Consider the following 24,538-nt stretch of genomic DNA (forward strand, 5'->3'; position numbering starts at 1 on the left):
TCATTTTTATTTTGACATAAACTTTAATCCTCGTACATATCATTACACTTTTCAAGTGTACCTTTTGCACGATTTGTCAACAATTTCTGGAATTGTGAATCATCATAGTTTTTGACAGCTCAACAGTCAATATCCGTCGGTCTGCCCATCCATCCATCCATCCATCCATCTATCCATCCATCTTTCATTCCACTGTGATGCTGACTTTTTGTCCTGGCCAGGTCACCAGTCAATCGCAGGGCAAACACAATCAAACACATCCTTCCATCTATGGGCAAATTAGGGGCACCAATTACCCTCAATCAAACGCTTTTAGCGAGTTGATGGAAATTGGAGTATGAATGAGGACAACTTGCAGACTCTACATGAAAAACAACCCAGCTGAACTCAAAGCAGGGATATTCTTGCTGTGAGGTGAGAGTGCTCTCCACTAAACCATCGTGCAGACCAAGTGTTTTAGGTAAATACTGAAAGAAGTTCATATAGAAGTGCATTATACGCTTTAATGGCCATTTTTCTATGAGTTATTCAAAGGATTAAAAACAGTAAACTTTTAAGGGTTTCACTTTAAACAGACTGAGTTAGAGAGAACAACAAGAGAAAAACAGGGTGGAGAAAAAAAAAAAAGGTTCCGGAGGAAAAAAATGTAGCTTCTTGAAGTGCAATGTGTTGAAGAGGGACTGCAAAAGAAACAAATCCAAAAATAAACGAGGGAAAAACCCTTAATTAAAGCAGTGGTGATTGTGATTTTCAGCAACTGGGTGCACATGAAGAAGAGTAATTTCTCAGTAGGAGCGCCAGCACAGCTTGATGATGGCCCAAGTTGTTAGTAAACACATAGAAGATTTATAGTATTTTGCGTGCAGCAATACAAGGGGGCTTGTTTGAAATGAAAATGTATTTGCATTTGTTTACAACAGCTGTTGTGTGCTTAACAGTTTCTGTAATTAATTTTGACCTAGCAGAACTCTTCTGCTGGAGTAGCAGAGTGTGCCGAGCTTGAGTTGATATAGCAAACATGCTCCCCGTATACGCTCACAAACACGGCTCTCAGGCTGTGTTGAATCCTATTATAAGAATGGCTGAAATCTGCTTAAAATTCTAAATGGACTATGAAAGTGGAAAAAAAAGACACCAAGTAAGAAATGAGGAAGTTAAAAAAAAATGGAGAGAGAGAAATAGGGGGAGGTAGAGAGTGAACAAGCATGTTAAAATTTCACACTCTCCCCAATCTCTGATTGAAAAATTACAATAGTAATACAAATCTCCCCCAGGCAGAACAGGAGTTTGACAAGGTTAATTTTGAGAAAATGAACCCTTTACCCACACTGCGTGGAGCACTATGTGGTCCGGCATCAGCCACACTTTAAGTCATCCATGCTAATCTTCTCTCTTTTAGAGACACCAGCAGATAAACTGCCCCATCAGAATCTCTGTGGCTGTCGATGCACACTGGTATCACGCCTCCCAGGGGTAGTTGTTTTGGTGAACACTCCCTGCGGAGAGTGGGTCAGGGTTTTTCTGGAGTGCCGCGTGTTTCTGTGTTGCTGGAATACTGATAGATTTGCAGTGTGTGTGGGGGGGGGCGACCCCCCCTGGAACAGCTTGTATTAATGAACAGTCGAATGATGGAAAGGAGCAGCCTCAGTCCTCAAATGAGCCGTAGCCTGACTGCTTGCTTGGACAGTGTTCTCGCGTACAAACCAGCCCTCCCTCTTCCTCCTCCTCCTTCTCTTTCTCCTGTCTCGAGGCCCTTTGCACTCTTTCACACTCTCAGCCCATTCTGACCACTTTGTTCTGCTCAAAGAGAATAATGTTTTTGGAGGTTTTCAGGGATCAGGAGTCTCTATCCTCTCTCTTTTTTTTTTCTCTCGCCCTGATCCTTCTCTGAATGTAGAGCTTTAGCAATGTATCTCATCTGCTGGAGCTGTGTGATTGCTGCAGTGTGTGTCGTCTGATGGCTGGGTTTCAGGGCCCGTCACTGAAACACCCGCGCACACACCCCCTCCAGCACCTCCCCCACTCCGTCTGCTTGCTCTCCCAATGAGGATGGCACCATTTCCCCGCCATTGCTCTGCTGGCACAGCATTTACAGTGAAAAGTGTGCGGATGGAGATAGAGTGGGGAAAGGAAGGAGATAGAGAGATGAGACGAGGCGATAGAGAGGGAGTTAGGCAGGCCGGGTTAGGAGGGATGAGGACCGGTTGACAGGAAGTAAGATGGAGACGACAATGTTTGCTGAGCTCAGAGTTGTGGCATTACGACCCAGCGGGCTTGAAGATGCACTCACTGACTGAGTGAGGAGACTCCGGCATCCAGTGGAGAGGATTTTCTACTGAATTTTACTATCTAGTTAGCTTTCTTCGACTTCGGTGGGCGGTAAAGTGGATCAGTGGTTAACACTGCTGCTTTATAGGAACATCATCTCAGATTTGATTCTGCGTCTCTGAAATGACAGTCTGGTTTTTCCATAGCCATCTTGGAGAAATTCAAGTGGGTACAGGTTGGAGAAAGTTTGAGTTCCCTTGAGTTATTTTGCCTGAGTTTTTGAAAGTATCGTCAAAAAATTGCTTGAATAGACAGGGGGAGGATGAAAGGAGATCCACATTTTTTTTTTTTATATCTTTCTTGAGACAGTGTCTCTGTCAATTATCGTTTGTTTTCCGCCCGAGCAATTGTTCCCATCTACAAAGATGAGAAGCAGTCCGATAGGTGTTGTCTGAAGTCTTTTAAATTCAAAATTCTTTTATTTTGTTGTTGTTGTTAGTGCTTGAGATTTGCTAACAGAAACAAAAAAAAAACAAAAAACAAAAATCCACTGTGAAGCAAAAAAGCTTTGTCAGATCACCACTTGATTTGTGCAATGTGCAATTTTATTGTTAAATTTAGATTACATGTTCTCCTGTTATAAATTTATATATTTTTTTATTTTTATGGACATGTGTTTTAAATCAGTATTCTTTAAGAAGAAAAAGGAAAAAAGGTTTCAGATTCCCATAATTTCACATATTCTATGTTAAACAGGAATGCTCTATTGATATAATGAAGTATTTAAACATAAAAAAAAAAATCAATTTGTTTGTTCTGTTTGGTTGTCATTCATTGTGTGTGTGTGCGTGTGCGTGCGTGTGTGTGCCCGCCTGCCCTTCTCTCTCTCTCTCTTCCCTTCCTCCCTCCTCCTCTGGTTTGTTGATTTGTTATTTGTTATTGACAGACCTTATATTGTGAATTGTACCATGCAGCAACACCGTTTAGCTCCGGGGTGGCTTTTCTTGGCTAAATATATCACAATAACAAAAATGTGTTTTACTGGCTAAACCCAACAGCAGCAGAAAGAACTGCTGGCCTTGCAGTGGTTCCTCCACAAACACTGACACAAAATCTCAGCCTGTGTAAGTTTATCTCACTATCGATGGGCTGGCTCTGTGAATGGACGGGACGCTAAAGAAAATATCACTTTTTCCCAGAGAGGAAGGAATTAAGATGTTTATATTTTGTATCTGACCTGCTCCACCTGTGACTTTTTGACATCCAATCTTCAACGTCTTTTTACTATTGATGCACTAATTGCTTTTAGTTAGGTGCCTCAAAATGATGTAGTGGTTTGCACTCTCAGCTTGCAGCAAGCGTATCCCTGATTGATTGTGGGCTTGGGGGACTTTCTATGTTCTCTGTTTGTGTGCATGTTTTTACTCGGTTTACTCTGAGATTTCTAGAAACAACTGTCATAGACTTTCACCTATCATGTCTTTGCTGCTTGAATTAATCTTTGTTGATTCTACTGTTACCAATTCTCTGCAAAGAATTGTTGCATACAGCTAGCTTCATGAAAATCCCATATGCAGGAACAGACACGGTCACAGAGAATCCCTCTTGGTTTTTCCCTCGTGTGTCATGTTGGCCCCATTCTAACATTTCCTCTCCTGCCTCTGTCGCTTCCTTCAAGTTTCCTTCGGACCCACTAATGTCCCTTAGAGTCTTTTCTAAGCCGGTTTATTTATTTCTTTCTTTATTTTTTATTCCAGGTCCAACCCTATATTTGTCTGGTGTAATTCCCTGAGGACAGTGTTTGTTACTGTATGATTGTTAGGCACACACACCCTCAGACAACCTTCACTGAATAAATCAAGGTTAAAAAACATCTTTAATTGCTATATAAACATTGACCTTTGTCAGGAAGATGGATTGTAACACAGGTGCTAATGGCGGTGTACGTGCAAAGCTATTCACTACACACAGCAGTGGCTTTTTTTCCCTTTTTTCTCATCAGATGTGTGCCAGCTTGCTTTCTCGCCCCTTTTTTTCCTGGCTATGTTATTATGTCTTCAGACCTTAATCCTGACACCACGTTGCCATCTAAATAGCTACCTGCCATGCTCACCCGACCCAGAAAGCGCTCATTCCCCTGTTGTTTTTCGAAGAAGCTTCTTAGAGTGTGTGTTTTTCTCCGAATTTGCCATGCACGATATTATTCCACTGAAATCTCTGCAAATATTGTGTGGCAGTTTGAAACATTTATGTGTCTTAAATTGGAGTAAAAGCATCGCTGTGCGAGGATTGCCAAAGGGGCCAAACAGAAAGACGCAGTGGTTCAAAGATTCACTCATTAGACTGGCTGTTTTGGTGAAATTGCAGCGATTGCAATTACTGGAGAAATATTTTGCTACTGTGCTTGCTCTTTTTCTCTCTTTGGATCTTCTTACCAAAGCTCCGTCAGTCAAGTTTGGAGTAATATGCCATCCAAAATATTGTTTTCACTTTTGTATCAAACCACCGTGCAGGTCCTTGTTGGAGACTGAGTATGGACTAATTTAAATGCAATTAACAGAGGCTTCAGAGACACGGAGAACAGCGGTATAAATGAATCTGTTGTCAGTGGAGCAGCAAGCAGGGAACTTTCTCCACTGAGCACTGTATTAATTAGTGTCCAGCACACAAACAGGCCTTCTTTGGCTTGCTGAATGCATGCTCTGTCTTATCAGGAGTCCAGCAAGGGGAAACAACCAAACAGACAGATGAAGTAATGTAGGCAATCTAAAATAAATTCAGGTAGACAGCAATGGCGCCATTGCAAGCACATTTATTCGTATCAGGATTATTAACTGGGGCCAGTTGCAGCTGTCTCTGCTTTTACGCATTTGAAAGTCCTTCCCTGGGCCTTCACCATAGGAAATGTATCCCTGTATTATGGCCTGGGCAATGGTATTTGTCATGCTTCCAGTCTTACTGTTAGCAGCTTTGAAAGATTGTTGGGTTAGATTCAGTTGTGGGCTGTTTGCTGGGTTTTGTGGTGCTCTTTTAAAGTGGTACAATCAGAAAGATAAAATCTGCTTCACTGTATGCTGCAAATTATTCTCCCTCTATGGTTATCCTCTTCCTCAATATGAGCTACGCTGACATCGCATATATTCTTCATTATAGTCTGTTTGGTATTTGCTCAGTAAAGATTAAGTCCTCAGTTTTCGTACCTCCATATGACCTAGCCACAGGTCATTTTAGATACTGGATATGTCAAATGAGTTGGTTCATCTGGCTCACCATCACATTTCACCTCAAGCTCACACATGATGTTACACCGACCCATTCATCTTTCTAACACATGAACTAATAACTGTTTTGCTGCGTGTGAAACAGCAATGTCAAACATAAGGCCAAAATCGACCCACCAAACGTCCAATCAGGTGGTACAAATTTCAAAGAAAACAGATTTTTTTTTTTTTTTTTTTTTTTTTTACAAATATCTTAAAAAGATAGCACTGAAACCCGAGCTGAGATGTCAGTGATGAGATAGCAACCACATTGCTATCAAAATGACATTAGCCCCAAATCCGTTGGGATGACTTTGTGAAAACAAGCATAATAATGCAGCTATAGCAGAAGTACCATTTTGCAGTGGTTTTCACCAGATAGTATCACTAAAATTGGTTTTGTGTTAAGGCTGGAGTAAATTTCAGTGGCAATTATTTAGTTTTGTGAAAATCTAAATGTTTTCATCATGTATACTTTGCAATACCAACAACAGAAAAAATTTACAGTTCAAATTTAAAGGCTTTTATGTGGCTGTTTTATTGGTCTGGCCCATTCGAGATGAAATTTTGATACATTTGGCCCCTCAAATGTGTCCGACACCCCTGAGCTAAAGAGACGACACGTTTCCATTATTTTAGCTATCTGTGGTCATATTGCTGTGGCCGATCGGTGTTTGCCCTGCTTGTGTGTGTGTGTCTTCCAGAGTGCACCTTGGAGTGTATATCTTTGTCTCCCGTTTGTCAGTGCCTGTTTAATCAAAATCAGGTTTCATCTTTGGCATCATAACAAGGCAATTCGATGTTACCCTCTGCCACCGTCCCACAAACTGCAGCCTGACATCTTTATGTCTGCTCCCGTCCCGGTGGAAACCTGTCTTTCTCTGTCCTCCCTGGCTTTCCTTTTCAGGACACTGTATTTATGACGGCAGTAAACACACAAAAGCTCTCTTTTGTTATTGATCGGGCTCATTTTGATTTGGACTCACACGAAGGACTATCACTGGGGCTGGTGTGGCCCTGCAGTGTACATTTCACACAGCTCCCTCTAAATCCTGTAAGAGGGATTGGTTTCGGGAGGTCTGGCATCAGTCTTGGCTTGACGATATGAAATCATATTAGCTTCAGCTTCCCAGAGTTACTTGGAGAATAGCCACTGACAATTGTCTGGGCACACCTTCAAAGTTTGGATATTTAATTATTCAGCACATGTATTTGATTTTTAAACTCAGCACCTGATAACACTATGAATTATTGTCCTGCAAAGGGATGTTTGCAACCTCAGTAAATTGCTTTGTTCTGTGCATGCAAACAGTCCAAATTAGTCCCTGGCAACACACAAAGACTATTGTCTCGCACTATAATGTGTTTTCAATTAGGAGGTGTTGAGAGATTTAGCTTATTTTCAGGATAGGTGACTGCTTTTCTTCGATAGCTCCAGAGACTAGCAATTGATTACCAACTGTGAAATGGAGGCTAAGAATGGACTGAGTGTGGCCGTGTCCCAGGGGAGAAGAGTTTTGAGCAAGCATTGTGCTCGACTCGCTCACCTCCCTCTGAACTGACAGCTCGACTTTACAGTACGTAAGCACCCACTGACTCACTGCGTGATAAGAAACGCACCTATTACGGAGCCCTTTATTTCAACCCCAGTGTCAAATATCACCGTAATGACTGTGATTAAGCCATGCTGCGGCCGTGCTCCTTATGATACCAGTTTGATTGGACAGCGACTTGCGATGACTCACATCCCCTTCAAGTTGCATTAATATCTTCCCGCTGGCTCGGACTTTGCAGCCATGCCCGTTTCCCCAGAGCCTGACAACTTGCAGCCCATTACAGACAAAACCGTCCACAAGGAAACAAACTCACTCCTCTTACCTTATTAATATTGTCAACTGTGTTTAATTTCATCACTTACCCTCCTTGTGTGTGTGTGTGTGTGTGTGTGTGTTGCCGCACTAAATGCAACTCTGTCTATAGCAGAGACAGCCCAGTGACCCACACCATGAGAGTCTGTCATATCTATAATGTATCTGTCTTGATGCCTTCAGACGCTTAGCCCAGTGCAGCAAGAGAGATGCCATTTGTGATGTTAGGTTGTTTTCCTCATGAGGCTGTTAGAGGGGTAATACTACTTTCATATCAATGGGAGTGTGTTAGGACACTGGTTAAAAAAAGACAAACAGCTTACTCCTACAAAATAGCAAGCCGTGGCATTGAGCTAACTTAACTGGCTTATTCCACCTGGGGAAGTTTGTCCCTCTCGATATGGGGAGACCTGTGTCTGGAGCCGATGCCAGCAGACCAAGACCACCCAAAGCAAGGTACACCGTGGAAAGGTCACCAGCACACCGGAGAGCGCGACAATCACACATCACGGATTTAGAGTTACCAAGTCGGCCTCAAATGCACATTTTTGAACTGTAGGAGGAAATCGGACAACATTCAAACTCCACTTAAAGCCCCCCGGCCCAATGAGCGCTTTTCACACTGCGAGACGGGCGTAGACGTAAGAACGTAAGAACGAGACGTAAGAACAACTGAAAGTTAAAAAAAGACAGCTCTTGTAAAATAAATGGACTATCAATATCATAAAGCTTATTTTAATGAAATTTCAGTTAAACAGTAGGACAGCTTTTTTTATTTATTTTTTTTTTAAGAGCACTTTTAATAATCCAAATTGTTCTTTAAAAAGCGCATGGGAAGCATCAGCTAATAAACAGCGGCTCTGCATGCATTATCGGAGCTTTATCTTCGGCATCTGACACTATAACATATTGTGTATGCGCGAGCTGAATGGTGCTGCAGCCCGCTGACAACTGATGTCCTTCACTTCCAATATTTTACGGCGTCTCTGTAAAGCCACGAGACATAATGTGATGACATCGAGCTGCTCCATGATGTAACTGGTTACAGGTTTGAAATATGTGCTGCCTCAGCAAAGTTATGACTTACATCCAGAGATGAAAGCAAGTGTGTCCTGTTTTCTATTGTGTACCGGGAGAAGAATTAGTGCCGGTACTCCAAAGCAGGAAAAGAAGCTGTCAAGGTTACAGAGTAAAATAGGATTCAAGTTGTAATCCCATACATTGTAAATCTGCCATTGATTCTCCAAGAATGCCTTAAAAAATGCTTCTTTCCCCAAGTATTTTCCTGTTGTTTGTCATCAATTTTCTAAAGCAAGAGGGCAGACAGCTTCAAAGGTGCCAGCGGTGCACTTCACACTGGTGTCAAAATATGATAAAAAGGGAAGAAAAGAGGAGGAACTCATTTTAACATTTGCTTCAAGGTCTCCCTGTCATCTCAGCGGAGTGACAGGTAAGGGTGTGGAGGTGTATTGTGTTACGAGGAATAAAGAAGAGTACAAGCAAGAACTAATTGCTTGGAGAAGTGTTGATCACCTTTTGAATCCCTTGTGTGTAATTCAGGTGCTTTAAAATCCAGGACAGTAGTGAGTCGGTCAACTCCTGGAGTTTTGTGGTGGCATCTAAAAGCAATTAAAAAAACTTTTGGTTTACCTACAATTAAGTCCCATTTAAGCTGCAGATTGTTAGCCCGTCTGAGAATCTGTGGCCATGGTTCACCAGTCAACCCTCGTTGTGCCAAAGAGGCCCAATGTCTTAAAGTCAGTCCCAGGTAACGAAGTTGTTTTAGTTATTTACAAAATGCTCCCTAAGGACAAATGTTGTTCATGGCTGCGGTCAGGTTCATATAATCACACCTGAGAATGACTAAAGTGCTGAACTGCCAGTCACTTAGCTTTTTGGATTAATACTTTGCTCAAGGACGGCGCAACAGAATTTGTAGCTGTGTTTTTCAAGGTAAACGTAAAAAAAAAAAAAAAGAATCTGATAATAATCTTATTTTCTCCTTCGTTTCACTCAATCTCGGATTTCTGTCTTTGTTTTCCCCCTTTTCTGTTGTTTTTTTCTTTACTTTTTCAAGGTTTGCTGCAAAAAGGTCTGCTTAGAAAAAATCCCATTGTTTAGTTAGACACTTGAGCTGTGATCAGTCAGTGTCAGATTTTGGTCTTTTATTTAGTCTCTAGGTTAGACTTTTTCACAGCTACTTACTTTGCTTTATGCCCTCAGTGTAGATATCTTAAGCTAAACGAGAGAATAAATGTCCTTATTTGTGCATTACCAAAGCCTTGTTTTTGCCACAATATATTTGTTTTGTGGAAAGGGACACCCTTGTGGGACTCTGCAGTGAAAATATTGTCTCTGACTCCTTTCTCAGCCACAAGCAGAGCTTTTTCTCAGGCTAAATAACTTAGCCACACACTAGTTGTAAGACAATGATTAGCTATATTCCACTGAGAGAAAGATTTACAAAGCCTTTTTTAATGTCTGTCCAAAATACCATATTTTAAAAGTGCTGGAAGGAGACAAAGTATATTTAAGCAATAAGCCACGACAAGTTGTACTCGACAGTGATTTTTGGAACAGCTTAGAGGCATTGTTAGAGCCTCTTCTGAAAGAATTGTCACAGCATGGCCCCCAATCCCTTTTTGCGTGCATTAAATGACTCCAATAAAGAAGAAAGTATGTAAATGTGCCATAAATGTTCCTTTTTAGTGTGATTTCAGTGATAAATATTGACACTCTTACCAGCGTGAGGGGAGAGTTTTTGGTTACAAGGTATTTTATAAGAACTTCAAACGGAGTCAATCAAAAGAGGAGAGAAAGAAGCTGTTTTATGATTTAGACTCATTAAATGACTAGAATTTTTGAGTGGGGCAGTATGTATTGATTCAACAGAGCCCTTAATGGACATGGTAAAGCTGTTCCGCTGTTTAACGAGCCAAAATCTTTCAAATGTGTGCTTTAATCATTCCTCGTGACAGTGGAACTTGCCACTTGCCTCCAGACTGCTGTATTTATTTTATCTAGTATGAAGTTATTGCAAAAATTCCATTCTCTTTCTCGTCTGCTCCCATCAACGCGTAGTGATGACTTAAAGGGGCGTTGAAACTGTGCTGAATAAATACGTCATTGTTTCTTTGAGTAATGTGGCCACAGAAAAATTCTGACGTGCATTTAGAAATTTCCTCAAATAAGGCATCCCTGGATTTGGATTTCTGACTATACTCGCATTTGTTTTTATTTGTAGATTAGCTAAACAAAATATCATCAATATTAGCTGAAAAGCTGAGCGACTTAACAAGAACCAGTTGACCTGTTCCACAGTCTGAGGCACTTTGGGAATATTCCTGTCTGTCCAGTAACCACCAAAGAGGACTACAGAGGAAAATGAGAAATACTGTTTCATAATGAGAGCCCAAGGCAGAGACATACAGAGGCATGTATTTTATTAAAGAAAAAAAAAAAAAAACTCTGTCATTATATATTCTCCTAGTAACACAGCAGTGGGAGAAGCATACTAAGAGCTTGCACTCTTTGAAGAGGTCCAGGCACTTCTTTAATGATTCGGATAAAGCTTATGATGTTTTGCGATGTGAGGTTAAGCTTACAGCCTGGCCTTTTGTATTCAGAGATGTTATCATGTAAGCAGCAGCCTGTTCCCCTGAATGTGCCGCCCTGACTCTGTTTCGTCATTAACAAACATTGGTACTGCAAAAGTGGTGTATTGCAAGTGTAACCCGAGGATGTTACACAGAGTCAATGATGCTTTAAAAAAGTTTTATAAGAGGTACGGCAGTTTTGGAGCTGGAGCACACTATATACAAGGACTAAATGCTGTTAAACCTGGTCATTACAGCTTCGTAGCAATCTGAAGAGACAAAAGGCAAATGCAGAAGACTGCTACAGAAGCGAGTGCAACTGCTGGGTGTGTTCCTGACTTAATGAACACTTGAATGGATGGCTCAATAAGTGTCATGTTGAAGTTCATATTCTGGATGATATTTCTCACCCACTTCGCACTATGCTGATGTAACACAGGAGTTGTTTCAGCAATAGGTGCGCACACTTAACAAGGAGTCTGCAGAGAGTTTTAAGCTGCAGTTTGTTCTTGGTGCAGTGAGGAGTCAGAATAAACACAGTGGTGTCGTAGCTCATCCACCTTGTTAGTTTTTTTTCATTTATTTTTTTAAATTGAAATGGATTATTTAATGCCTGTATGTGCCACTTACTCTGTACATAATGAGTGCTTTTTATATTTTTTAATGCACTTTGTCACATTTTCTCAAGCATACATATTTTATTCATAGGCATTTTTTTCCAACGGTAGCATGAATACGTACTAAAAGCAGTGATGCAATTCAAGGATTTCACCCCTCTTATGTACGGTTTGTGTTCACACCTGCTTTTTCATCTCCAATCCAACTGCTGCGCCATGTGGGGGGAATTATGTTTCCTTGACTAATGGGCACAACGACATAGGGAGACTAAAGTTTACATTGATACGACTATTGTTCCCCAAGTACTCCGTGCAGCTCGTCAATCCACAGGAATATTCCCTTTTCTGCATCACAGCTTCCAGTTATAGGTACATTTCACACTTTGATCATTTTCAGGGCTTTGAGCTGTGCCACAGAGCAACTGAGACAATGTTGAAAACATGGGATATTCATCAGTATTCTTATCAGCTGCGTTTTACGAAGATATTGAACCAACTGTCAATGAGGCATTGAACATGTGGGGCATCAGAGACTCTTAGTGCAAACTGCATTCACGCCGCAGCAGGCTGTCCTGCTGGTCCTGGTGAAGCTGCTTTGGTGCACACCAGACTGCGAAGTATCAGGTTCACATCCACCCTGCTGCTCTGAATTCATACGCAAAACTCTACTGGTGCAACCTAAAAACGGCATCAAAGCCATATATTGATATATGCCTTAACCTCAAAACAATTTATAGACATAAATTTGGTGTCAAAAGTGTTTCCTGTGGTAACAAATGCTTATAGAATTGTAGCGCTTTAGTGCTGACACAGCCCACAGTTTGACTGTTAATCTTTTTTTTTTTTTGGGGGGGCTTGTTTCATCAGCATTGGTTCTATCTGCAGCAAGACAAACTTTCCCTCAATCTGAGACACTGCCTCTCTCTCAACATTATTTTGGCAAGTGGCTTACAAAAACATGACTGAGAAAGTCCATGGTGGGGTCAACAAATAATCCTGTTGTATTCTGTGTGGTGGATACGAACTAATCGCTAACAACGGCTTTACAAATGATACAGTGTCAGTATCTGCAGCTTGTGGCGCTGCCCTCAAGTGGCACATAAACAAATTTATACCGCTATAAGAACAGCCAGATGCAGCACAGGTGTCTCTTTCATCTTTTCATGCCAATTTGTCCTTGTCACTCTTATCCCAGTCCTTCAACCAGCCAGATAGTCTGTTTTAGTACTGATAGCTGTCACTAGTGAATCTTTTCTACACACTCTCTCCTCCAACATCCTTACCAGCACTCCTCATTTTAAAGCTAATTAAATATTTAGACAACACAACATTGTAAACTGATTATTGCAGCGATGTTCAGCCTGCTCTGCAAAGATGGCCAAGTGAAGAAATGGAGCTACACAAGAAATAGGGGGGGTGAAAAAAAAAAAAAATCAATAGTCCACTCTGCCTCCAACATCTTAATGCCACTCTCAGCGGAGAGGGGTGTGCGGAAGTGATGGACTCTCTGTCAGTTACTAGACATCAGAAGAGTTTTTAATTGAGGCCCCAGTGGGGCAGGGAGGGACAAGGGAGATGCTGAGAGAAAGTTGGAAGAGCCTGGCTGACGTTCGATGGGGTGAGTAGGATTTTTGTGAGACAGAGAAGTTGCTTGCTTTCATTCCTCTCGCAGGTAAAGGCTGGAAAATATAACATCACATTCATGTATCCATCCATCTTCTATACCTGAACAAACGTGGGTCGCGGGGCGCTGGAGCCAATCATAGCTGACTACAGGGAGGCAGACTACACCTCGGACCGGTCGACGAACCCAGATAGATTGGCATTAACAGAAATTCACGCCTAGAGTCCCCAATTTACCTCAAATGCATGTTTTGGACTGTGGGAGAAAACCTGAGCTTGGAGAGAAAACTCCCAGGGAAAGCATGCACACTCCAAATGCAAGGTCGCCAAGCCTGGACTCGAACTGGGGGTTTTGTCACTGTGTGGCTGGTCTGCAAACCACTGCATCGCCATGCGGTCGAATGTATAGTTGATATGAGTCGTGATTACATAACTCGGTGTATATTATCCCCTTATGGTCTCAATAGATAATGCTCCAGCAGCAGAACGGTAGAATAATTTTCCACCCAAAAGTTTATGTCATGATCATTTAACTGTTGATATCGTGTCTGGCTGTTGAGGAGGAGATATTCATGCCTGGTGAGAACTAACAGCTTATCGCCCCGTACAGCTGACACTGTGTGTGTATGTGTGTGTGTGTGCAATAGCTGCAATACAGTTTTTGGATTTCGTTTTGGGGCAAAATGCTTATGCGCCTGCTTCATTTACCATGAATCCTGTGTGATTTTTTTTTTTTTTTTCCTTCCTAAACTTCACAGTGTCCTTCCATGGCTGACTTGTCTTATCATTAGCACGGGGACTCTGGCAACAGTGTCTGCGTCATGGTGTTTCTTTTTCACACCAGCGCCGCTTGTGTCAGAGCTCGTGCACACTCTCAAACATTCCTCACACTTACTGACATATTTCCTCATGGCTTGCTCCTCTCTGTCTGACTCCGTTTCTTCACCCACCCCCTTTTTTTTTAGCATGCAAATGCGTGTTTGTTTCAGTGTAAAACAGAAGCGTATGTTCACTGGTTAACATGCAGCGAGCTGATTCTTGCCATGCGCTTTGACGTGACATTTAAAATCCATTCTGTACCGGAACAAATAGCCAAGCTCAAGCCACATCGGGGCATGTATCTCCACCGGTGTGAGGTTTATCCCGGTTACACTGGCCACCTTTACCCCGGGCCATTGTTTATATATTCCAGGGAGCTATTACATATTCTCACACCCCTGTGCCTGTAATATACCCTCTGCTTTGCTAACAGGACAGCCATGCAGTTTGCTGTGAGCTGTATATTCAGTTAATTAACCAGTCTACTGGGTATAGGATTACCTTCAGTTGTAAAGATGAGAAAATTCTCTCTAACCTTGCCCCCGGCATATCTGAGTAAGACTTGAAATCATTCCTTTGAAAGTAGCTGTGACTTAGCTTCTCCCAGCTTCCTTCCAGACAAATCAGTGACCGTCTTTGTAAGGTTTGCTCGTAGTTATTGAAACACTCCTGACAGTGATTGACAGGATGCCACGTCATGTTGCTTTAAGACTTTATCCTTGTCTAGTTTTGCATCAGTCTGCATTTAGATGGAGTCAAATGTATCATGTTGAAAATATAACAGTATGTACGACAGGCGTACGTCCACAAATTATTTAGGTAAATCCGGTTGCACATGAAATTATCTGAAGTCGTTCATGAAAAGTAGATTGTAATTATATGCTCACCAAATTAGCAAAAAACTTTTCTACTTAAAGGTGCTGTAGGCAGGATTCTGAATCTCCGCCATCTTGCTTAGGGTTACCTAAGCAAGATGGCGATTTGACCCATCTAAGAGGGCGATTTGAAACTCAGCACAGCCAATCCTGTCCTGTTTTCTCTGACATTACGCCCTTACACAAGTTAAGCTCCTCCCACAAGAACGTGCGACGAACGCCCCTCGACCAATCACGGTTAGAGCCTCATGGGTTCTTCTGATTGGTCAAAGATACCTGGAGCTGTCGAGATTCCTTTTCAGCTCAGAACAGAGACAGATGGAAACGTTGTGCCCTCGCGGTAGTGCAATTATGCTACACTCCTAAAGGATTATCAGTGGATACTCTAACATTTAATCCAAAGAAAACACAGAAAAATTAGCAATGACTAGCAAAATCCTGCCTACAGCAGCTTTAATGACTTACCACTGAAGTATTAGCACCTGTTAGCACCACCCTCTCTCCTTTCACACACACACACACACACACACACACACACACACACACACACACACACACACACAGGATTTGTATCTTATGAATTACTGTAAAAACAAAATGAAATGGTTATTTCAACATTCTGTTCAACAAATTTTGTTTTTTCATTGTTTCACACACTATCTTTATCCCTCTCTCTATCTCTGTTTTTCTATCTCTCTCTATATAAAAGTATCTATCTCTAACAATCTTTCTATCTCTGCATATCTATCGATATATCTACAGTATCTTGATCAAAATGTCTATCGATCGATACATGTAAATGACATCTAAATGTCAAAGGCCCTCTGATATTTTAATAATAGTTGTCATTATCTCATTGGTGAATAAACCTAATGAAAACACTATTTCTAAGTTACTCCACATTCACAATTTTGTGCTGTTATTTCTTGATGTCTTTTGGATAATACTTGTGCTGATGCAAGCATGTAACTTTTGGAACCAGTTGCCTTTCTTATTTTAATCTGAACATCTGACTTAATGAGGTCTAAATGCTCATTGTCTGCCTTATTCATTTATTTTCTTCAGTCTGTTGCTTAATTTCACACAGTGGCATTGTTTGTGCTTTGTATGCAAAAGTTACAGTCCTCCCAATCCATATCTGGCACTGACCTGTGAACTGAAGCTCAGGTACACTCCGTCTGTTTATTTCATTGTAACCTTTCTTAGTGCAATGTGGCTGCTGGGTGTTGGGAATATTCACCTCTGGATCGATAAGATTAAAGTCTGGTTTTACGAGGTAGGTAACCTCACCACACCAACTCATCGCTCGAAATCAGTCAGTGCTGCACCATAAGCAGACTACCTCCGGTCTGTGAGCCAACCTTCCTCTGGAGAAAGGTCAGTAACAGCCTGACACATCTGAGAGACAGCTTACGAGTTGAGAGTAGTCGAACACCACAAAGCTTCATTGTGATTCAAGCCCTGTCCAGCATTCATGCAGTCACCAGCTCAGCGCCAGAGTACCAAAACCCCACTTCATCCACTTGTTTTTTCACCTCCTCGGGTCGCGCGGTCACTCACCCCCCTTACCACATCCCAACAGCCTTCATTGACTCACTAACTCATCCACCTTTACTCTCACACTCATCCTCCTCCACATCCCCTACCACTACCAGATGGCTTTTATAGTTCTCCTGCTGAGAAAAAAAGGAGGGCTGTTAGAAACTTTCTTCCTATAAATGCAGAGCCATTACTCTGTTTTAATGTGCACGTCTGCACATCATACACTTGTGTTTGCCACAAGCCCATGGCGTCAAGGGAAGGGCAATAATGTCAGACAAATTGTGTAAGTAAATGGGCACTAGGTCGTCCAAGGGACGAGCGTATCGCCTCTCTGCATGCCAATAAGACGGCAAGGTAGTGTCTCTCTGAAACACTATTTATTGAAATGCAAAAAAAAAAAATGGGAAGGCTCAGAGCAGCAGTGCTGACAAGACAAAAATTTCTCAAAAGCATTGGGAGAACAGCTGGTGTGCCTGTGCAGTCACGTGTTCTTCACACCGGGGCTGAATGAGGAGGGGATCTGTGCTTTTTGATGGACACCTTTGAGGTTGATAATAAAGGTTCATAATTGAAACTGAAGCCGAAACAAATTCAAAGTCATTCGCTGAATGTAATCCTAATATTAATGCTCATGTTTTCCATTCCGGCTAATCCATGTCCTCTGACGCCCGGGCCATCTTCTTTCCATTAGCACTGTTGTCATTGTTTCTGCCAATTTCTTTCCTGTGAGATGAGGCTGTGTGACACAGAAGCTGCATAAAGAAGTTTAAATCACAGATGTGGCTGAGTCTGTTTGCACTTGCTGAGGTACGCATCAGTCACCTCGCCAGTGTCGAGTGAATGTGATTTAAGCATGAGCTCCTGTTTTGTCTCACTGAGTTTTATGTCTCATCCACTTTACAGTGTCTTCCCTGTCTTACTGTATTGTCTGAATGAATGTCCCCATATCTGCCATGTGACTCATTGTTAGAGAGATATACTACAAGCCTATTTCCCATCCTGGGCTGTGCTGTGGTCTCCAGGGCTCCATCGCCCCTCCAGCTGAGCTGGTTCCTGCCTTTGCTCAACCCCTGGGCTAGCCCTTAGTCCACTTCTTTTCTGTGATCAGCGCTGTCCCACGACAGGTCCCCTCTCATTCTTTCTCTGTTTCCTCAACCCTGCTGGATAAGGACAAGTTGTTCATCCTGACAATAAAAGGAAAACCTAATTGACTTTTCCTCTCCTCCACCTCATCCTTGCAGCTTGTCTACAATGAGCCTTGAGGCTCTTTTTAGCCCGGAGCCATCCTTCTGTCAAGGGACATTATTCTCCTTTGGTCACAGCTTAAGACGCTAGGTTTCTTCGAAGCAGGTAAAACTGGGGTGACAATTGGAGAGAAAGCAGCTTTGATCTCCACCGTCTTCACGTTGCAGACCCAAGATGACAGGCAAGGGAGTCTTAGAAGCACTTTATTCCACCAGAGGTGCTGGAGAGAAAACACTCAGGCTTGTAAAAATGCCTGCAAATCTTGGCTCTCACATTCACTGAAGCCCAAACAATACCTAAGCTGGCCCCTTGCGGGTCCCCTATAGTGTCTTCCAGAGACTAAGGGAGCCTCATTTCTCACTGGCGATGCGCCCTGTGTTACAGGCTCCATATGGAGGTAGTGTTTTATCATTCTTTTGCTTGCCCCCATTAAATATCTATTTTTACCTTTGCAGTCTTCGGTGGCCTCCTGTGGTACACAAAACACCTACTGTGAGGTGCCACCTTGTATAAGAAGTAATAGTCCAAGATATGCTCCAGGCATGGCTGATGTAATTTTAAGGGAAAAAAAAAAAAAACACTTCATACATTGAATGAAGATGCATTTGCGGCAACTTTTTGTCATAATATATATAATTTCTTTTTCCCCCTATGCATTACTTTTTAAGAAATTTGATGGTGCTCAACAAAAAAGCTACAAGGAATGAACACAATAACGCATTATATGTATGGTGTAATAGAAAAATGACACAACAGCATTCTTTTATTGCCTCTAAAACTACTCTAGTGTTGATATAGTGTCTCATAGACAGTTGCAGTAAAATTAGAGCATTATAGGCAGACTATTATACGGCATTTGCATTATATTGTGCAGGTGTTCCTGCAATTATGACTGCATGCTGCATTTATCAGTATGTATGAGGCAGATGTGACCTCTATATGTTCAGGCAGCTGTGGATTGTGGCGTTTCCTGGGACTGAAGCACCTGAAAGGGACACATTAGAAATGAATCACAGGAGTGCCAGAAGCTGTTGGTTTTTGATCACATGGCGCAGGGAATCAGCTCCAGTGCAATATTCAGAAATAATTTTAGACTGCACAAGCTGGCAATCTGCTTTTGATTATCACTTCTGATGTCTGCTAAATTATTTGGACATTTCATGTGAGGTGGATTTATTGATGTAAGAGAAAATAATCACTGTGGACTGGAGCTGTCAAAAGCAGTAGGGGCAGTGTGTACAGTTTTATATCAAACACACATACTCCAAAATAAATAAATAATAAAATAAAAAATAAAACTCATAAAGGCTTTGTGATGTCAAATGTGCTGAATTTATTCTTTGTGCCAGATGTTTAAGTAGTTGTATGTGGAGGGAAGAACTGCACTCTGTTTGCTTATGATCTTGCATTGTATGTTGTCATCATAGATACTCGCATCCACCCTTCATTTCTCTCTCCTCTCGCTCACACTCAACATATCAAATCGTCTTAATGCTGGCAATCCACACACTTTGGACAGCTCATTTAAAATTAAATTAACTGAGTCATCTAACGCGTACATTGGCAAGTGCTACACATCCACAAAGTGAAGTTTGGTGCTTGAGTCTGCAGACTGGAGGTAATGTGACAGTGCAGCCCAGAGCACTCCATCCTCACCCGTGCACTGAGGGAATAGGGAAAAGGGGAACGAGAGGATAGGTAAACAGAGCCATTAGAGACAAATCTATTTCTGAAGAAAACAAAATCACATCATCAAACAAGAGAAAAAGAAAAATATGATCCTGCAGCCCTTCGGGCCCCGGCGTTGCAATGATAGCCGACTATGGCATTTGTCTTTATCAGTCTGCCTTGAGGGAGAGACAGTGCGCGTGCTGGGAAGGTATGAGAGTAAAAAGAGAAGGAGAAAGACCCTGGAAACAAAGAGCCCTGTGCCTTCTTCACTCATCACAATAAGCCTCACACATTTGTTACTTGTTTTTGACCATCTGACATGTGTGATCATCCCTCGTTCATACATGTTTTAGCTGTTGAAATGAAACGACTCTCAGATGGTCATTCTTTAAATATAGCAGAGTGAAGGGCTTGCTGGACAGAAAGCCACAGCGTCATCAGTCATGGCTAGCCCGGGGAGGCTTATGCAGCTTCATCAAAATGACAAGATTGACTTTCCAGATTTTAGTCTTTCTCTGTGACATTTGGTTGTTTATCCTGCTTTGCAGTAGCAACGCCAAAGTTTCTATCATGCCTTTTGCCTTAAGAAATCTTGAAATAAATAAACACACTTAAAAAGACTATACTGACCTTTGAATAACATTAAAATAATGACATAAATCATAGTTTGCATTTCCATTTGTTTTATGTGTGGCAACATGAACGTTTAGGTATATTGTGATTTCAGTGTCACCAAATGTAGCCATTATGGCAGGAATAGGGTTCTACTATATAGACTTAAGGCCGCGTTTCATCGACATAAAGCTAGAACTATCTTTGCATGTCCAAATTCAGACAGTCTGAAATCACTGTCGGCATTTTTGATGGAATGTCCTATTAACCAGTGAAAAGCTTGATTCTCAACCTCTTGGCCAGTGTTGCTGAGGCCCCACCAGCATGCATATGGGTGTAGTACTGTACCATGAAAGTGTTCACAAAACATACAAGATAAATTCTTACAAAACTGTGCGGATAATTTTGGGTTGCCTCAAGATAACAATGGACCACGTATTCAGCTGAAGACCTTCATTTAAGGCCATGTAGCTTCAGCTACGTGCAAGTGCATTGACTATTTCAGCTGTGTGGACGCTAAATATGTAAATGAGCAGGCTATGGTTCAAGCCTAGAAAAGACACTTGCAGTTGGCATCCCTGAAATTTAGTATTCCCAATACCGTGCACATGTTTCACAGCATCAGATGGGCTGGATCTGCATCTGAGAATGGAATATACCTCTTTTTGCCCTCCATCTTGGCCGGACGGTATAATAGCCTGTCTGCCTGTCTTCACAGCTGATGCCAAGTCCTTACAGATGCTTCATCATAGCATCTTTCCGATGCCAGTCATTTTTCAGTCCTTTTTTTTTTTTTAACTGCCCAGAGCAGGCACTCTCTGAAGGAGGCCTGTTTGTGCTGCAGCCAGGCTCACAGCTATTTAGTGTCTCTGCTGTTTTCCTTCCCTCTGTTCAGTTTGAATACCCCTGGGAAATTTCGCCATGTCCGATATCTTTTTTTTTTTTTTCTTGTTTTGTCCTGCTGACCAGCTTTTATTTCTCCCAGCCAGTTTGCCAGGATACTGTCTCTAACAATGATGGCTAATTGTCTCCAAAGCGATTTTAGAGTGTCGTAGCCTGAGTGTAGAAAACCACACAATGATCGAATGAATGTTTGTAGACCTTTCTCTTTAGTCATGTGATGAAGAAACCAACACACTATTTTTAATACAAAAGTCAACATATTCTGTAAATAAAATGGGACACCAGTGAGATGTGTGGTATAAAAAAATAAATGTGGGGAAAAATATCACGCCCTTTGATATTTAACAGGACCAGACCTTCATTTTGCAAATGTAGCAGATACACTCTGGTGTCTCAAAAAGTAAAATTAGCCTTTCATATTAATAATGGTGTTAATGATATTAAAAAATGATGGAATATTAAAGCTTGAGCGTCATAACTTGCCACATCTGAGCAATGTGTAGCAGAAGGCAGGGGGTGGGATAGCTAGTGCCAACATCCTCTGAAAGCCGTGCCAATGCTGTTTTGAGTGAAACGACAACACGGTCTTGTGCGACGGGTAAGCTTTCTGCCATCTGGACTCAATTGAAAGACTCAAGTGTCTTAATTGGACACTAGAAGAGAAGCGCTTGCTCTGTTCACATCAAGGTTCACATTCATTTCTAATTTCCGTAACAGTCGCACCGTTTCTCAAAGTGGAAACCTAACACGGCCTGCATGTGACAGTGCTGACGACAATGGCAATAATCATCATCAGTGTCATCACGTTGTGCTTTAGTAGTTCCGCCGTTGAGATAATTTGCAGTTTTTATGACAGGTAGCCCGAACAGCAAAATTGTCAAATGGCAGAATAATGGTGATGGATACAGCGGTGACACTTGCACTCTTATTTTAGCTCTGCGAGAGTGAATAATGAGGTTCTCTCGTCTCTTCCCCCACCCTCTCTCTTTTTCTCTCTGCCCTTTCTGCTTCAGGTCAGAACATCGCGTTCCCCCCAGTGGCTCTGTGGGTAACTGTTGGCCTGGCCGTGTGTCTGCTGGTGCTGCTTGTTGCCCTGGCTGCCGTCTGCCGCAGGAAGATCAAGGAGAGCTGCGAGGAGGCCAGGAGGGAAGGTAAGGGGAGTGGAGCACAGAGGGGCCAAAGAGCAGAGAGAGGTGACTTTACACGTTCAGCACCGGTGGATATTCTCACAATTCACCGCTGATGTCTCTTTCGAAATCCTTTGAAAACATTCGCAAGATTAGATTAAAGTCTTGCCTCCGTTTTGAAGAATAATCCTAGAGATGTGGCAAGTTGCACCAAGTATGAACCAAAAAGTAATAAAATTATTATTATTTTTTATTTATATTTTTTTTTACTGGGACTATTTTGGCCTGATACACACACACAGTTTAGGGGACTTGCTGAATAATAGATGTTAACTTGATGCTTTCATTCAGCCTGTCCTGGGGCTTTCATTAAAATGCAAGATGACTCCTTGAACCCTTCACCTAGTGGACCACATGATGATATGCGCAACTGCGACGTATTGCCAAGATCATGTGGGAGGCACAATGAGCGCGAGAGAGATAGAGGAGAGCAGCAATGATGAGATGTTAACTGCTCAAGGAACTTTGAGAATCCAGAGGGAGTTCTGCTTAATGCGTATAGGCAGGATCTTGCATGGTGCGACACATATCTTCGGCAGAGAGGAACATCATTACTCGGGTCCAGTAATTAGCGTTGCGGAATAGCTGAGGATCGCCGCAAGTGCAAAGAGAAAAAGTTCTGAAATGAGATAGATAGTGCAAAGCCACCAGCTCTGTAATGAGATCCGCTCAGAGTGGAGGAGACATTTAAATAAAGGTCAGCCAGTGTCTGCACCAGGGCCCAGAGGTTTAAAAATAAATATGGAAGTGACACAAACTCAGAGGAAAGAGTAAATAGCTCCATGGAACATATGAAATCAAATCAAATGGAAAGAGAGAAATATAATGCAGTTCCTCCCACGGGCAAAGGGCTCCCGGGAGCGTGGGGGCCTTTTCTTCAGTGGGCCGGACGAGGAGCTGCTCGTGTCGCCTGCAGCCATTACATTGAAGGCGGGATTGATTATGTGGTCATCTCACTGTCCGCCTTATTGAAATGTTAAATCCTATTTTTGCCCCCCAACCCCACCCCGCCCCTGCCAGCGATGCTTGTGGACTCTTTTGGCGCTTTCCGAGCACGAACTCGACGAGATGGGAAATGCTGACTTATTCACATATCATGCCGATTCTTACACTGCTGATAGAGCGGTGCTATATGAATACAGATGTGGAGGGTCTTAAAATAGGATGGCTATGCACACATCCAGAGCTGTTCGGAGGGCAGGAAGCAGAGAAGTGCAACCTAATTGTGGTTGTCTTATCTTTTAATGGTGTTCCCAAGTATAGCCAGATTGAAGTTGACTCTCACTTCACTGTGTCTCAGCAGCAAGAGGGGAAGGGTCAGTAAAAGTGGGGGAAGTGAGTAAGTCATTTTTCTTCCCTGTCATAATGTATGTGGAGCACCAGAATGTGTATCATAACAGAGTGGAGCAGCTTGTGGTATTGCAGTGGGAAGTGAAAGCTCAATTCCAGGGACAGCCATGCATCTCAGCACCACTATAGCTCTGCTCTGCCTAATACCGTATTTTTCCTTTCATCTCTCTCGTCGGCCTTCTTTGTATAATAACACTTCCTTTGAATCTTATGGATCTTTCCAACGACCTACCCAGAGCCAATTCTCAGTCTCTCCAAAGCTCATTTTACATTCACATAAGCATGTGATTCAATCAGACCGACTCTGGGCTTCACATGTCAGTGACAAGGGATGGATTTCCCCTGTGTGTAACATGAAAGTCTGAAGGAAAGCAGCGTTTCCCCTATGGGATTTTACCGCAGCAGTGTACATGTTTCACAGGGGTTAACCCACAGGTTTACCCCAGGCCAACAGCTATCATTGATCGGCTTTAAGCACCCGTGACTCCCATACTGCTGCTCAGATATGACCCAAGCACCAAATTCACAGGATCTTCCATCTGTAAAAGCAAACAAAACAGGAAAAAAAAATTTTTTTTAATGAAATTCAAATTTGAATTTATGAATTTGCTGCAATAAAAAACTACAGATGCATCTGAAAACTAATGTAATTTCCTTAAAAGTTGATTATTTAGTCTGTTATTTCTACTCTCACTCATACAAAAAGTTGAATTCACTTTTAGAATTATTGACAAGATGGACCCTTGTTGAAAAAAAGAGGAACATTTTTTTAAACCATTAGAAATACTGCATTACCAGTTGCCATGATTTTTAAGCTAAAATGATAAATAATAAATGTCTTAGATAGTGTAGTTTATATGTAGCAATTCTAAAATACGAACAGATTTCACAGTTCAAGGAAAAAACTGAATTTTCTGTTGTAGTCTTCATGAGATGCACCTGTATACTTTACATGTACTGAAATAGAAATTACAAACTTAAAACAAACTTGAACAAAATCAGAGTCAAATTAGACTCCAGTTTTTCCTAATTTACCATTTACATGACCTGGATTAGCTAAAGTATAATCATTTTATTGCAAAAGATGTTTTTTTTATAACAG

At 41.9% G+C, this 24,538-nt stretch overlaps 1 protein-coding gene across 3 annotated transcripts in view; it reads left to right on the forward strand.

Moving 5' to 3' along the window:
• cd276 (CD276 molecule) overlaps window positions 1-24,538 on the forward strand; it is a 79,583-nt gene that overhangs the window by 28,248 nt on the left and 26,797 nt on the right. For all 3 annotated transcript variants that reach the window (XM_030098973.1, XM_030098986.1, XM_030098980.1), the window contains exon 5: window positions 21,913-22,050. In XM_030098973.1, coding sequence (XP_029954833.1) covers window positions 21,913-22,050 — 138 coding nt within the window. The remainder of the gene's footprint in view (window positions 1-21,912; window positions 22,051-24,538) is intronic.

Source organism: Salarias fasciatus, chromosome 1 (assembly GCF_902148845.1).
Source record: "Salarias fasciatus chromosome 1, fSalaFa1.1, whole genome shotgun sequence".
NCBI classification, from domain to species: domain Eukaryota; kingdom Metazoa; phylum Chordata; class Actinopteri; order Blenniiformes; family Blenniidae; genus Salarias; species Salarias fasciatus.